Source organism: Sinocyclocheilus rhinocerous, unplaced genomic scaffold (assembly GCF_001515625.1).
Source record: "Sinocyclocheilus rhinocerous isolate Xijiao unplaced genomic scaffold, SAMN03320098_v1.1 scaffold1811, whole genome shotgun sequence".
In the NCBI taxonomy this organism is placed as follows: domain Eukaryota; kingdom Metazoa; phylum Chordata; class Actinopteri; order Cypriniformes; family Cyprinidae; genus Sinocyclocheilus; species Sinocyclocheilus rhinocerous.
Window position 1 is genome coordinate 250,692 of NW_015665801.1, and position 16,435 is coordinate 267,126.

At 40.3% G+C, this 16,435-nt stretch overlaps 1 protein-coding gene across 5 annotated transcripts in view; it reads right to left on the reverse strand.

Annotated features, from left to right (window-relative positions):
• Positions 1–848: 848 nt before the first annotated feature.
• LOC107731484 (serine/threonine-protein kinase WNK2-like) overlaps positions 849–16,435 on the reverse strand; it is a 64,818-nt gene continuing 49,231 nt past the window's right edge. For 2 of the 5 annotated variants that reach the window (XM_016542577.1, XM_016542581.1), the window contains 4 exons: positions 13,879–13,977; positions 10,248–10,292; positions 8,961–9,259; positions 849–3,620 (listed from right to left, as the gene is read on the reverse strand). In XM_016542577.1, coding sequence (XP_016398063.1) covers positions 3,279–3,620; positions 8,961–9,259; positions 10,248–10,292; positions 13,879–13,977 — 785 coding nt within the window. In that variant the 3' untranslated portion in view covers positions 849–3,278. Of the gene's footprint in view, positions 3,621–8,960; positions 9,260–10,247; positions 10,293–12,028; positions 12,595–13,492; positions 13,978–16,435 lie in introns of those variants that run through there. The other 3 variants (XM_016542578.1, XM_016542579.1, XR_001638775.1) reach the window with 3 other exon arrangements.

Genomic DNA, 16,435 nt, shown 5'->3' on the forward strand with positions numbered 1-16,435 from the left:
ACGCCACTGTCAATCAACAATCGTGGGAGGGGCCTGTGCAGAACTACATCATTCTGCCAAGAATCTGAGATCGGCTTGATATGAGAAAGGGGTTTGGATTTATAGAGATTTAAAAAAAAAAAAGCACTGGGTGGATTTTTATCATTATAGGGTGGATGTGTACACACACTGCCAAGACACATTTCAGTTCAAACGTGTAATTTTGCATGTAATTAAAAAATTACATGCAAAATGTAATTAAAAAATTAAATGCAAGTGAATTTTGCATTCGATGACCCCTTTAAGAGGGCGAGGAGAATGCATTGCTACAATTATCACACAGTATCACGATGAAAATGCAATCCCAAGTGTCCTACCCGTAAGTCTTTATGCATTTAGGAAAAATGGCATTTAAATGATATTTTTGCTTGGACATGTTAAACATCTAATCAATTTGGGTAATACATTTTTATTTTTATTTTGCAACTTATAAAGCGTTAAAATGTTTTTAATTTACATATTAAAACTAGTGTAGGAAATGGCAAATGTAAATTATATAATTGAATTTTCATTTTCGTTTTGAACTAAACGTTGCACATATGTATGGGAAAATGTAAATTTAAATAAAGAAATGCATTGCCATTTTACATATTGCATTGCCATTTTGCAAATTACATTTCAAAATGAATTTTGCTACCCATCTGCTTCCATACTGTTGGAATGGGACAGCACTTTTTTTTTTTTCCTACCTGTACCTGAAGAGCTCTGCTCAGAATATCACTGGCCATGCCTAGGAAAATAACAAGAACACAGTATTTATTAAGCACAAAATATTTATTTATTCTTTAATTAAACTTGGACACAGTCTTTGTGTTGTGAGTGCATTTTGTATCTGAGCGGAGTAAAGTAATTAATTGAAGGGTGTGCATCATAAGCAACCATTCACAGAGCGCCAATGCAGGAAAAAAAAAAAGAAAAAGTCCACAACCTATTAAACGCCACATCAGATTGATCAGTAAGTCACTAACATGGCAAAGTAAAGTAATTATTGACAGAGATTTTAGCATTACACAGCAAGAACAGAATATCAGAAACCTCTTCCTACTGGAAGCATTTCTCATGAAGCAGATCATTCTGACTGATTGAACATCCTGTACAAATGAATGGATGGAATGACACATTAAAGGACAGAAGGATGCATCAAAAGCACTGATAAAATAAATACAAGAGGACTGTACAATTCACAGTTTGGCAGTTGTGTGGGTCGCAGCCTTTTACAGAGATACTGTTGAAAATGAGGTTTAAAAAAACTCAAAGTCTGATGAAGAATATGGAAGAATTCAGAAAGAAATGACAGAAATGTGACTAAATTACACAACAAAATAAGATGACATCTTAGAAACATAACAAATAAAACTGTATAAACTGGGATGTGGGTTTTGGAAACAGATACATTTTGTACATGTGTATCTGTGTGAGCTAATATTCAATTGCTTGCATGTTCTCCCATATTGGATCACTTTTATGAAACAACAATTGAACTGCCCTACTAAAAGAAATTAAAATATTATCTCAACATCACCGACACTGTGAAAGAGCTCATAACAGAGCAAATGGAGAAAACAAACAAACAAAAAAAATCTTCAGCCGTTATTCAAAGCAAATAAAAATCATAGAGTTGATAAAATAGTAACTTAACTTGTGTGTATGAATGCAAAGTAGATCTGCTCTGTGCCAAGTCCGGCTAGCTTTTACATTATAGGTGGGGTTTATGGTGCACATAACAGGGGGATTGATTCACATGCATGTAATGTCAATGTGCTGCTCCAGCATTTGACATGCTACATTCGGGGTTCACACAACACTGATTCCAAAGTCAAACCTGCATTCAGTCCTTGTGTTACACTCTAAAGAGGGAATGTGGCGCACTTTGGGTTTCTGCAAGACCACAAGCACATACAATGCTCCTTGATATATTTAGATAGCAATTCTTAATTTTGTATTTTGGTATCTGCGACGCTTTGATGGCATGCATTAATACATTACATCATCGCAATGTAAACCATTTGTTCACTTCCTCTGTGCTTAGTACAGCTGTAGTACAGTATGGTAGTGCAGTATTGCTTATGAATGCAGTACAACGATCAGAAACCCAAGCATCAACAGCTGGAACTGCACTCATTTATCAATCTGCACAGACTAGCTCCTATTTAAACTTAAAATTATGTTAAATGTATTGATTGCAAACTCGCTTCAACAAAGGGGACAGTAAATATGTAAACCACCACATGACTGAAAAAAAGGCTTATGAAAAAAACTATTGCATTAGGAGCAGAAGGAAAATCATGCTAAACCACAGAGGAATGGCTTTTCCTCAGAAGTGAGTCATACCTTTAGAGGGAAAACTGATCAAGGCACCACATCGTCCTGAATTATTCATTTTCATGTAGGGATTTTGTCCTGTGGTCTGAAATAGTTTAAAAATGCTGGATATTTCTGTAAACAGCCAATGAAAGCCACTCAAAAGTGCTGTAAATTTATGAAAAATATTCTAAACAGTATTACTGAAAAGTAGGACTGATATTTCTATAATCAATCATGACAACTTTGAGCATTTGGCCTCTTATAAAACACAAGCAGCATGAATTTCAATTCTTACATCATTGTAAGAATGACTAAATTTATTCTGCTCGTGTTTTGTGAAATATGTCTATAGCTCCAAGAGCCGCCTGCTCATGCTACCGTAGGTTAGTCACTCACAGTATGTTGAATTATGGGGAAAATTTTTATAAAATGATACTCTATGGCAGTAGAATTGAAGGCCATGGTCCTGCGGTACTCTCAGCCAAACCCTTTACTAACACACCTCAATACAGATTCAAACATAAGAACTAAAAGGTCTTCAAAAAAAGGGAAAAAAGCGAAAGCAGTGCCCACAGGACTGTTTTGACACAAACACACCCCTCATGCCCAATTTCACATACACACACCTCATATTTACAGGCTCAAAGGCTTTGCACAGATGTGTCCATAATCCAACAGCGATCCAAAGCACACAGACATTTCAGAGATTGTGGTTTGATCCTGAAGCAGAGTTAAAAACGTATTCTAGAGTGTTGCAGAAACTCCCACTGCTCTGCAAACTAGTGGGCAATTCATTCATCCAGGAGAAAATGCTGCCTCCATGTCTGTAATCAGCTGTGTTGAGCTTGCATGATTATCCTTCTGCAAGTGTGCATTGATTAGCCTTACGCAAAAAACAGCGTCTGTTGTGGTGTTTGGAGCGCAGGGCGGCACTCTTATGCAGTCCTGGCTTTGCTGGGGCACATCGGGGCGTCTGGGCTTTTGACCACCAGAGGAAAAGTCTGCAGTGCTGGGCTGCCCATGGCTGGGTACGGGACCACACCGGCCGTAGCAAACATGCCCACTGGACTGGGCAAACCGGACCAATGGTTTGGATACACAGGGGCTGGCATCATCCCAGCAAAGGGGGCGGTGGGCATCAAGTATCCACCCTGCTGGAGGATGGGTGATGGGGTGCTGGTGATGCCATGAGGCATGATGGGACCCAGAGCAGCTGACAGCGGACAGGACAGTGGTAGATGGAACTTTACAGCTGCCTGAGGGATTGAGCCCCTTATCTAGGAAGAAAAAGAAAGAGACCGACATGGTAGGAAAAGATGTGAATGAGGCATGAAGACAAAGGCTTTTAGCTGCACAAGCACAATGTTGCGTTCCCAAATGTGTCCAAACACAATTAAGACCTAGTATGCGTTCCACTCTCAGCATTGCCACAAGGTAGGGGTGTGCGATATTGACAAAAAGAGATATCTCGATATTTTCTGGGATTTTATCAATAACAATATTTTGCTGAGTGTGTTATTGCGCTGATATCTTAAGGACTACCGTGGACAGCTGACTTCTAAAGTTTTTGATATTCTTTATATTCTGTGTGATGGTGATAGAAATTAATCTTTTTCAATACGTTTTAATTGACTTTTACCTTTTATGAGCATTTTTACCTTCATAAAGCCATTATTTCTAAAAGTGTGCATTAGTGATGCGCGGATGAGCTAAAACGTCACCCGAATCCGCAGCTTCAAATAAATTATCCACCCGCCAACCGCCCGCACCTGTATTTTTGTCTGATTTAGATAACCGCACCCGACCCGCACCCGATCATCACATTAGGGTTCGTTGACTAAATAATGTTTTGTTGAATAACTTTTAATGTTAATTTACAGTTTATTCAATTTCTGTAGCCTATTTAAAACACGTTCATAATTTAGAAAATGTAGTTAATACTTGCATCATTAATGATTTATTTTATCCACCCGCGACCCACCCGCTAATAATCAGAATGCATTTTTTTATTACCCGACCCACCCGATCCACGGATTATCCGCAGCGCCCGCGGATATAACCGCCATCCGCGCATCACTAGTGTGCATCATCTTTTGAGTCAAATTCTTACATTTAATCAGTCAATTAGAATAATAAGACATTTGAGCTGTTACCAAGCAAATAAAATCAGTATCAACAAAATTCATCTTTGCTTAAACATAAAACGTTGAATACTGATATTTGAAATTATTGAAAAAATGAAAAGATACTTTAAATGTGAAATTAAAACCGAGAGTAGGTGGCAGCAAATCACTGTTAATAAGCGAGTCATTGCGATTGAACTGAATAATTTAAACGGTTGATTCATTCAGGAACGAAACACCGTCATGTTGCTCAGAGACGCAAAAACAAAAAAAAGTGTTGTGGCTGTGTTTGGAATTAATTTTGCTTGCAAAATAGAGCAAAAACAGGCAATATGGTATGTAATGTTTATTAATAATGTTTATTGAACTGTTGTATAAAATCAATATCACATTTGTAATCATGCTGATTTTTGGAGAAATAAAACAGTACTCTGCATGTGATATTGATTAACTATGTGAAATTATATGAATATGTAAGTTTTCTGCCCCCATATCTTGAATTTTGTGATCATTCAAAATGCATTTGAATAGTCTAACCTACTAGACTTCATCATATAATGTATGTATGCACTCTGTAGGTGTGTTTTGTTTGACTTTTTTGCGATATACTCGATAATGTCAAATCGCACATCATTAAAACCACAATTACGATATTATCGCAGACGATATATATCGCACACCCCTACCACAAGGCCATTGATTTTGCACACCTGGGCTTTACACAATATCTCACTCATATTGTTTAAGTCGGACATAACAATCCTAAAGACATCAAAAATGGTGTACAGTGTACAGCTGGCTTAAGACACTTGTTATTAGTGTTGTCAAATGTAGCAGTAGTTTAGTACCAAGTTACTTCAATTTTAAAAACGTAACGACACCAGCCAATGACACAGAGTACCGAGTGGATCCGGTACCTAGTGATAGCTTTTAAACATTCCTGTATGTGTGCACGCACTCTATGAAGAGTGTTAAAGGTTTATTTTGCGGCATTGAGCATTGTAGCCAATCACAGACCTGTTTGAGCGTGCGAATACAAATGGCCAATCAGAGGCTTTTAAGTCAGTATCCACTTAATATTCCAGATATGGCAATACAATATTTAGCATGAGCTTTGCACACTCGTGAATCATTACACAATGTATAAACAACGTAAATGGTTTCATTGAGATTCATTCGATTTAAAGCTGCACTACAAAACTTTAGCCTCTCTATCACAATCTGTGGTTAAAACATGAAATTGCCTTTTGCCTTTTGCCTTTTGAAATCCCTTTTGAATGGGAACTCACACTACATCCCTTTTAGGGGATTGTATGGGGAACACCTCCAGCATGACCAGTGTTTGAAGCATGTGTCAAAACACAACAATGAACATGACATTGGTCAGTGACAGCCTATGATGTCACTACCAGTGTAACCGTCAGTATAAAAGGGCATCTGTAGGACATGCCATCCACTTCTTGTCTGAAGGAGACGAGCATGAATACCTGAAGATGGCAACAGTTACATGCGTAACATGAGACTTTCCCTTTCAAATCTTTTTAGAGGATCGCAATGGGGAACAAATACCCACTCTGAAGGGACAGACTGCCTAAATGGCTGACATTGAAGTCCCAATCCCTAAGGTACACACCAGTGACCAGTGACTTAATTCCTTATGGCCAAAATCCGAGCTACAAACCCTATCAGAGAAAGTCCCAGAATGTACCCTCCCTCTCCTCTTTGCAGGACCAAGTTAAAAAAGAAATTTAGCCTGTGGGCAGAGCTCAAGGGTTCAGCTGTCAGAGAAAACCTTTAAGGCAATATAGTCATTGACTGGAGCTCTGAGAATGCCTCAGCATGACAACCCTCCAAAGGAGGCCCAACTACATTCAACAATCAAGACAGCTTCCAAGGAGGCTCACAGACAGCCTAACAACGTAGAATTGCTACTCAAGCGGAGTTCTGGGGAGCGGAGGCCAAAAGGGATGACTCTCTACAGCGAGAAGAGACCTAAGAGGAGCAGCGCTCTTTGAATTAAAGACAGTAACCAAGGAGGCTCACCAGTAGCCTAACACTACTCCCTAAATGAGCTCTAAGGACCGAGGCCTCAACATAAAGATGATCTAAAGCAAGAGGAGGTCCACATTTGCCCTACACTAAGAATAGCTATCAAGGAGGCTCACAGAGAGCCTAACAACTTGATACTGCTGTCCAGGTGGAGCTTTGAGGAGTGACCTCAGCCAAAAGACTCTCTAAGCGAAGCCTAACAACTCTCCTCTCCCAAGTAAGGCTCACAGAGAGCCTAACAACTTGGCACTACTGTCTGGTTGAGCTCTAAGGACGGAGGCTCTGCATGAAGACTCTCTGAAGCGAGAGGCCAAACTACACCCTACACACTGGACAACTTCCCAAGGAGACTCATTGAGACCCTAATAACTCAGAACTCTTATCACAGTGGAGATCTGGGAAACTTTCTATAGCAAGAGGAGGAACAACGTTCATCTTAAAAGGCAGTAGCCAAGGAGGCTCACAGACAGCCTAACAACTTGGCACTACTGTCTGACCGAGCTCTAAGTCAGAGGCTCTGCATTAAGACTCTCTAAAGCAGGAGGCCTAACTACATCCCACACATGGGACAACATCCCAAGGAGAATCACAGAGACCCCAGCAACTCAGAACTCTTATCCCAGCGCAGATCTAGGAAACAGAGACTTTCTATAGCAATAGGAGGAATAACATTCCTCTTAAAAAGGCAGCAGCCAAGGAGGCTCACAGAGAGTCTAGCAACTTAGCCCCTACCTGGGCTCACAGGGACAGAGGCCTAGCATAACTCTCAAGCGAGAGGTGGCCTAGCTACATCCTATGGCTGTCAAGTAGGCCTAAGAAAGCGCCTAGCAACCAGGCGGAGCTCAGGGGAATGGAGGCCTTAGCAGGATGACTTTCTATAGTGAAAGGATGCCTAACAAATGCTCCTAAGCCAGGAGTACCAAGGAGGCTCACAAAGAGCCTGCAACTCAGTACCACTGCCTAACCGAGCTCTAAGAACAGAAGCCTCAGTATGACAACTCTCTAAAGCAAGAGGAAGCTTAACCATGGTCAACACACTGGACAGCATGTGGAGCTCTAAGGATCAGAGGCCTCAAAAGAGATGTCTCTCATAGTGAGAGGAGGCTCTTAATTAAAGGCTGTAACCAGGGAGGCCCAAGAGAGCCTAACAACCTGACACAACCTTAATTCAAGCTCCAAGGACAGATGCCTCAACAAGATGACTCTGTAAAGCCTTATTATGTCCTAGTCCAGAATAGCTATCAAGGAGACACACATAGCGCCTAACAACAGCGGAGGGGCAGATTTATCAATAATATATGCCCCAACTCTCACTGCATCTAAAACCTTTAAATTAGATGTTCCACATTATTCTGTTTACTCAGTTCACATTACTCTGTACCACATAATTAGAAACAACAGGAGGAATTTGGAAAATAATGCACTTTCCATCAGATTCCTTCCATGCTCCTCCTACAATCCCTGTGATCGATCGCGTCTAGCCACTCTGATGGCAGTGGGACATGAAAAGCAGGAAATAGGCGCAAGAGTGCATCGTTTGTTCAACTCCCTCGAGAGCCGAACATGCTCATGCAATGCTGACTACTTTTCCTCGCGTGAGAATCAAAGAAGAACAGAGCTTCTTACAATCTCTTTTAGTCAGTCCCATGAATGCATAAAAAAGTACATCCAGCTTTTTGATTACATACATGCACAGAATGCATTTAGCTTGCTCGAGAACTGAACATGCGTGCTCCTCACCCAAACGCATAAACACATTGAGTCGTGTTTGTCCTAAGGTGTCAAATAACCTCTGACATGGAGGTACACACTCTCTAAAAACACTTGCCTGGGTGTTTTATAGTAGTCACATTCTTTGCACATGCACAAACAAATGGTCTCCTGAAGACAAAGAAGACAAATGATGATGTGTTCTTCAAGTGCCCTATTACACCTTTTATACATTCTCCATAGCGATCTTCTAAAGGGACGCAGTGTTTCATTCGCCTTCTTAGGGAACCTTGATTACATGCGTAACCTGAGATGTTACTGTAGGTCAGATGAGAGTAATTGATGGGTGATTCCCACAAATGTCAGTATGTACTGCTGTTTATGTTGAACGCTAGTAGTTAGCTGACAAGTTCAAGCTCTACACAGCAACACTGTTTATTGCAGCAACAAGCTCCAAACATGCATCAGCACCCACAAATGTAATATATTAGTCAGACATTCTTTTTTACAAACATGATGCAAGAACAAATGATGTAAACCAGATTGTATGTACTCACTCAAAAATTTTCAACACAAAAATTTTCTGTCATTTGTTAAAGGCAAAGTTCACCTTCAGTTGCTGGTCCCCACTGACTTCCATAGTATGGGGAAAAAACACTATGCAAATCAATAAGGACCAGCAACTGAAGGTGAACTATCCCTTTAAGGTTCTGAAGGACAAACAGTATAAAGTACCTGATTGGGGATTCTGGCCATTGGAGTGGGGTTGGTCTGGAAGGACTGATGAGATCTCTGCGGTCTACTCTGACACACAGAGGGGCGGAGCTGAGGGGCAGAGGCAAGAGTTTCTTTTGCCCAATCATCAACCAGCTTGTGTAGGTCATCGGTGAATGTACCGCTTTTGTTGTTGCTGTTGTTTGCTTGAGCCTGAACAAGCACCGTGATCGGCCGAGAGGATGAAGCAGGCATGGCTGCGGGAGGCAGGTTCTGATTGGATGCTGAAGTCACATGGGCAGCACCAGTACTATGAGACCCTGAGAAAGAGATTGAGATAGACCTCAAGCAAAAACTCAGAGAATTCACCCTGAGGTCCTCTGTAACCAATCTGCTGCTCACAGACTGTTGATGTCATGCATCACGTTACGCAGTGAAGTGTGGTTAAAATCACAGTTAATACAAAACAAGCCCTAATGAATAGATGCATTATTAGAAGTCTAAACATTTGGTTTGACAATGATTTAATAACAATTTCTAATAAATGATGCATTATTCATACTTGGGGTGCAAATAGATTTGATTATTTGACACGATTCATAGTTAGTTTCAACAATACACTAAAAACAATTGTGACTGGAGAGACAATCGAACATGCTCATGCCAAGATGTGTCACCTTTTGAGAAATTACAAAGAAATTGTTTACAAAATAGCTTGGTGTTTGAATGGCATTACAATTCAGCAAAATTTTGTGGCCTGGGCATAATGTAAGAAATGCAGTCTTGCCGAGCATGTTAGTTTAAGTTAAACTGTCAACATGCATTATTCATGAAGCTAGATTTAAACAAGTTTGAGGTTTGTTCCAGCACAGTAATGCAAGAACAAACACTGAGTATGCACATCGGGTGTGCTTGAAATGTGATGGTGGATCTGATCGTATCTGCGCGTTTCTTGTTGAGTACTTGTTTCTAGCCTAAAATCAAGCAGCTGGATGATTACAGAACCAAACAAAGAACAAACACCCATACACATATGCACTTAAATGACCAGGAATACAGAAATCATAAAGGTTTCAATAAGCACTTGACTGTATCGCACAGATATCACCATGCACTAGAAAAAAAAATCAAATTAATATAAAGAATCAAAACGGTTACGCACATTTCGCAACCCGCTGTTGCAAACATTAAGCACTTATCAAACAGGTGATCGCTCATGCCAACAAAAGAAATGAAAACGGCAAAGAAAAAAGAAAAAAAGGTAGACAGAGGGACTAGGACTGAAGAAGAAATGAGTGGGATAGTTACTACTGCTGCGCTCTTTCCCTAGACATAGCCGTTTCAGAGTGGACCCTACAAGAGCAAAACAGCACAGACAGAGGTGTTAAGGGGCGGGGAAGGCACACGGCACAGCCCATTGGACAAGCTGCTGCACAAGAAAACACAGCGACCAATCAGTGAACAGATACAGAATCAGGTGCAGGGAGGCTTCATCTGTGATATCATGAGGTGTTGGTGAGTGACGTGTTTGAATGGCTTATGAGCTAAAAAGGCCTTTAGTACAGACGACCTTCAAGCTTGAACTCTGAATGAACTTCAACACTCTTGTTTGACTAAATGTCCTACTTTATAAAATGGTTTGACAAGCACGATTGTCTGTTCTTTCCTGGCCTATTCCCTATTGAAACAGGATGTTAGTTTGGGACAAACTGAAGACAGCAGAATTCACACATGACTGCTTGTAGCATGGATGAAAGCAGTGTAGACTCTTTACATTCATCTCTGGAGGACCTCACACCACCATCATTAGCTATTCTATTTTGAGTCAAGATTCGAGGGTAAAGCTCATGGTTATCACCTCTAATGACAGCTGTCCATTCATTTGCTTCTGTTGTAGCATTAGATAGAGAGAGTATTTATAATAAGGGACATTCTTATTTTTGTGAGCCTTTTACTGGACAATAAACCATATTGGGCAGATGAGCTAATAGACATGGACTAAAATCCACAACATTCTAATTTAGATTTCATGTCAAAATATCAGTCTTGGTGAGTTTTCACTAAACACAGTCAGTTATATCTTAAGTGAACATAAACGGTTAGAAAAGTAGCCTAACGAATGCTAGTCAGTATATTAGATCTGTGCATAGCGTGACAGCATCCTACTGTATAAACCTGCCGCTGTTTGTCATCATCTGTTAATCAAACAACAAAAGAAAAGGACAGAATTAATCATTGCTCTTCACTGAATATTGTTCATAACTTTGTTATGAATCAATTTATGCTTAACTTATATGGTGAAGTCTATGCAGTGATTTATTTGTACATTTGATTACTTTAATCAATTTCTGTATAGTAGGCTATTATAGGCTAAATTGTTTATTTTATTTGTATATTTTTTCTTTTTTTAATTCACTTTCATTTAATTTCTACTTTTTTGAATTCACTGTTGTTTTGACAGTGAAACTGTCCCTGGCCCCGACAAAGTTTTGCTTGGGGCCCCCAGAAGTCTAGGATCGGCACTGCTTACAAGTGACTATTGTAGACAGAATTTCTGTCAAGCTTTAAAATGTCATACTATAAAATAACATTTAAACAGGAAAAGCGTAAATAAAACAAAATTGAAGCATATAAAAAGTAAACTATTGAAACATAAACTATTGAAACTAAAGTGCTGCATGCTACATTTTAAATTACAAGGGGGGGGGCGGGGGAAGATTTTTTCACACAATGAAGGTTAGAATACTGACCAAATCATATAATTTTGACAAGGACGGAGACCAAGTATAAAAAGAAATGAGCTTCCTATTCATAGCTATGACGCACTGGTGGGCAAATTCATGTTTTCTCCAAAATGAACTCTCACCTAGAGGAACAAAATACTACAAGCCGTAACAGAAACACAAGGTAAATATAATATGCTTCTTGGACAGCATCATATTATAATCATGCAGGTGACAGAGATAAAGAATTCAAAATACAGCCCTGATGTTCTTCACAGCAACCTGCTTGTGCCCGTGGCATGCTCGTCTTCTGACTCCAAACATGACACCGCACCTCAATCATCGTCTCATTGGGATTTACGTGGAATGAAAAGGAAAGAAGGCACAGATATACAGACGATACAAAAGCTTTGGCAGACATCCATACACACTCTCTCTGCTTTCAGTGAAATGTTAAGAATGGCCATGTTTGAGGAAAGACAGCTCATGTTATCGGTCAAAGCTACAGCCCAGCACAAAGCGTTTGTACAGAAGACAAACTGAAGGCCAGATGAGCAGACATCCAGCTCTTTCCACGAACACGATACACTTTGGTGTAGATGCACAAATCTCAAAGTCTTTTTCATGAGAACGTCTGGATATATAGGATGAACTATTATCTAACCATTTTGTAATCATTTAGACCTTTCTACATACAGTACGGAGGACAGCGAGGTAAATAATTCATTTTCTTTTGTAGTTTTGACTGCATTTGTCAAGCTTAACCATTCAACTTTGAAAGAATAAATGATCAAACAAATATTTTCTTTAAATTTAAAGTAAATATAAGTTCAGCAAAAACTACAAGCCGAAATTTGCTCCCAAACTAGAAGTTTTGCACCCTACTGAGTGATGGCTTCATTTAGGATTTAGGAAGTCTGCAACCCTGCTACCTATTATGGATGGGCGATATGGGCTTAAAAATATATCACGGTAATTTCTGATATTTATTGCGATAACGATATCAATGACGATAATTTAGGGAATCCTGTTTCTTTAGAGAAAAGTATTATCTTTCCTATTTTTACCCAAAATAGGGTGTTGTGAGCATTACTGAGTACACACGTAATGTAATGACTGTTTAATTCATACTGGAAGCCAGAGGGCGCCCTTGCGCAGAAACTCCACATGTGTATAGTAGAAGTAATGCTCCAGGAAGAAGTATCCAGTGATCGCTGTAGCTGAATAAAACGCAGATAGAGAAATTTTAACTGAGGAAACCTGAAGACAATAAACATGCGATTGCACAAAATATATGGTATCTGTGTTCTTCAAGCAATCTTGGGTATTTTTTATAAGGATAAAGTATATTTATAATGCAATGCTTATCGACATAGCCTTTATCACACTGTATATAATGCTATTAAATAGTATGATTTCTGCCTTATTCTGTGATACGAAACCACATCTGATCACAAAAATAAGTTATTTCAAACACTCAACTATGTTATGAAGTTAATATGGAGAAAAAGCATGTCAATAAATTAAAATATCTTTGTTGGACAACAGGTTTGTAAACGACTCGTACACATGTGAAACTGTGTTGCACACGTGCTACTGTAGCACATTTACTCAAGGCTCAGACCGATTTTTGTCGCACTGTACAGCCCTATGTAGAAGGAGCTGCTCAATTTCACGTCCGCCTTCCTTCACGTCACTCCACACAGTCGCACACAGAAATATGTCAACAACTAGACTTTATTGTTATTATCGCGGGAAGACGAATTCTTATCATGTGGAGAATTTTTACCGGTATATCGCAAACGATAAGATATCGCCCATCCCTACTACCTATGATTTAATTTGATGTATTTTATTTCATATTTATTATATATTTTTAAGCTGCATCTTAACTGTAGACTGTTAACATTTACTTTGACCTCATGAGGTTGACAAATACCACATTACACACCTCCTTTCACTGAATATCTGCTGCTTTTTTAAGTATCAGACCCGATTTTGTACCTTATTCATGGAAAGTGCCATCTGAAATGAAGATGGAAATGTAATGGCTGAGAATGCCTGATGATCACTGAACGAGTGTGTGGATGAGTATTGGAAGTGAACATGACAGAAATGCAGTACAGAAAAACCAAAACAAATCACGAAAGAAGAGCAGAAAGAAACAGGGAAAAGGGAATTATGGGTAATAGAAGAAAAGTAGAACAAATACAAACAGATGGACATAGACACGGGTCCACTGAGGAATCTAGTGCGTGGTTTGCTACTAGATTTATAGGTGATTCGCTCAGATGTTTGGTGGTAAACGGTCCAGCCTGTGGAGAAATGAATATAAGAGGGAGAGAGAGAGAAAGAGAGACAGGTGTAACAGCCGACACAGGCAGCGATCAGATCAGTACCCCATCAACAAGCATCATATCAGCAACACACCACACTGGTTAAGCGTCTCAGAAAACAGCGGTTAATGTAGATGTGTACTTGTGCCTGTGTGTTTCTAACAATAGGAACACTTTTCTGGAATTTATATAACAGGTCACAGTCCTCTTATGCATCACTAGACACTTCCACACATGAAACACATTTACGGTTAAAGAACTGTGAAACTGCCATATTAACCATTCAACTCCAAGAAGATTAGCTGATTTTACTTGTAACTACACCATTATGATAGCATTGAAGACTATTCCAAATTATCCATGTCTTCTGTTGCAAATATTTAATTGTATTATTAAATTTTTTCCTGTCACTTCACTGCTCAAGAAAGTCCTTAGTAAAGTGTTATCAATAATATGTTAACAATAATATGACTGGTGGGTGTGGCATTGCATACAATGGCGGTATTGCAGGCGTAGCAAGCTGATGTTCTTAAGGATATGGACGAAATTACTTGCTTGACTCCCGAGATGAAGAGCTCAGCCGAACAACTGAAGTGCTTTAAGTCAAGAAGCATATGGCTCGCACGATCCGTCGTTATGTGACAGGGTTGGTGGTGACCAAGAGACATCTGTGGTTCAACCTCACAGATATCCATGAGAAACAGAAGTCGGCTGGATGCTCCTGTTGTTTAGTTGGGGCATTTTGCCAATGCAGTGATTGCTGCTGTCGTTAAGTTTCACACTGCAAAGAAGAAGTAATCTACTGCTTTTCAGTAAATTATGCCACCGCGGGTTCCTTGCAGGAGCCAAGAAGCAGCCAGGTAGTCTGGACTCCCCCCTAAAAAGAACTGGGGTCAATGGCCTTGCTCAACAGAACACTTGTGCCACGTAAGCACATCTGAGGCTGGCAACTAAGGTTTCCCTGACCTTTAGGGTCAAAGGGCCCCTCTTTGGAGAATTGTGTCAAACCGTTAAAGCGTAATTGCTTTTCTTCTCAGTGCCCTCGAGATTCTGTTCTGCTAGTTTCTGCTAGTGTTTTGCATCTTGTCAAACCAATAGATCAACAGCTCCTCACTCATGTTCTGAGCAACAATGCCTTCAGAGCACAGCAGTCATTCCTCGAGTCATACGTTTACAATGATGTGCTTACAAAAAGCATTGCCCCCATGGTGCATGCTAGGCCACTTATATTGAATCAGGCTTTATGTTTTGTGACAGGTTTTTTGGGGAAGGCCTGCAACAGATAGAGGCATTCTATACTCCCCCGATCTCATGGCTTTCACTATTCTGTGCCCTGTCAGACAATAAGTTTGGCTCATATGGGCCTTAACATTTGCATGGTCGACCAAAGTCCTATTCCACAGGCTTCATCTGTAGAACCACAGAGAACCATCTCTAGAACTCTTCCATAGAAAAGGGGTATAACATCCTGCCTGCCTCATTTCAATGAATTACGCCCCACAATGTTAGGTGTCCTGGTGGTTCTGATTATTTTGCAGGAAATGTAGTCCAAGGTAGAGAAAGTAGCTATAGATTAAATGCGTCCATCTCAGAAGGAATCCAGTTTCTACAGCCGTTTTTCTTAGTGTTGTCGAACAGCGGTTTCATTCCAGTCCTAGACCTGCATCTACTGAACTTTACTATTAGAAAGTGCTGTTTCAGAATGTTGACACAGAGGCACTGAAACACAGGAAAGCAACTCCGGGGCATATGTGCTTTAAATTATCTTGACGGTTGGCTGATTTTGACAAGGCTGTTCTCGGTCACCAACAGAGGCCGGGTCTGAAGATAAACCCTCAGAAGGGCGTTTTGTTGTTGAGGAAACAGACAGTTCCCTTTCAAGGGAACCTCGAACTGCGTCCTCTAGGGGTCGCTATGGGGAATGCCTCGATGTGACCCATGTCTGAAGCATACATTCAAAAAACACCAACAACATGTTGGCCGGCGACAGCCTATGACGTCACTACCGGTGCGACTATAGTATAAATAGGCGCCGGGAGAACACGTCATCCTCTTCTTCTTCTGCTTCGTTTTGTTTGAAGCATGCATTCCGGTGGTAAGAGCGATCTTTCTTCCCTTATTATGGCGAGCACTAGCAAGACGTTTAGGAGATGTGTGGATCCGTGTCTTTATTTCGTTATTTGACACCTGATGACACACATGATCTTTGCGTCTTTTGTTTGGGGCGAAGAGCACGCACGCAATGTCCTCGAGGGGGCAATCTGTGTTCACTGCGAGCGTTTTTCAATGAAAAATCTCCGCTCTCGTCTGTCTCTCTTTTCGAGGAAGGAGGGGCAGCCGTCTGCTCGCCGCGGTTTAGGACCCGCCGCTGCTGAGGCACAGAGGAGAATGAGGTCGTGGGGATCGCAGGTGGATCTGGCCGATGAGTTTAAAGAGG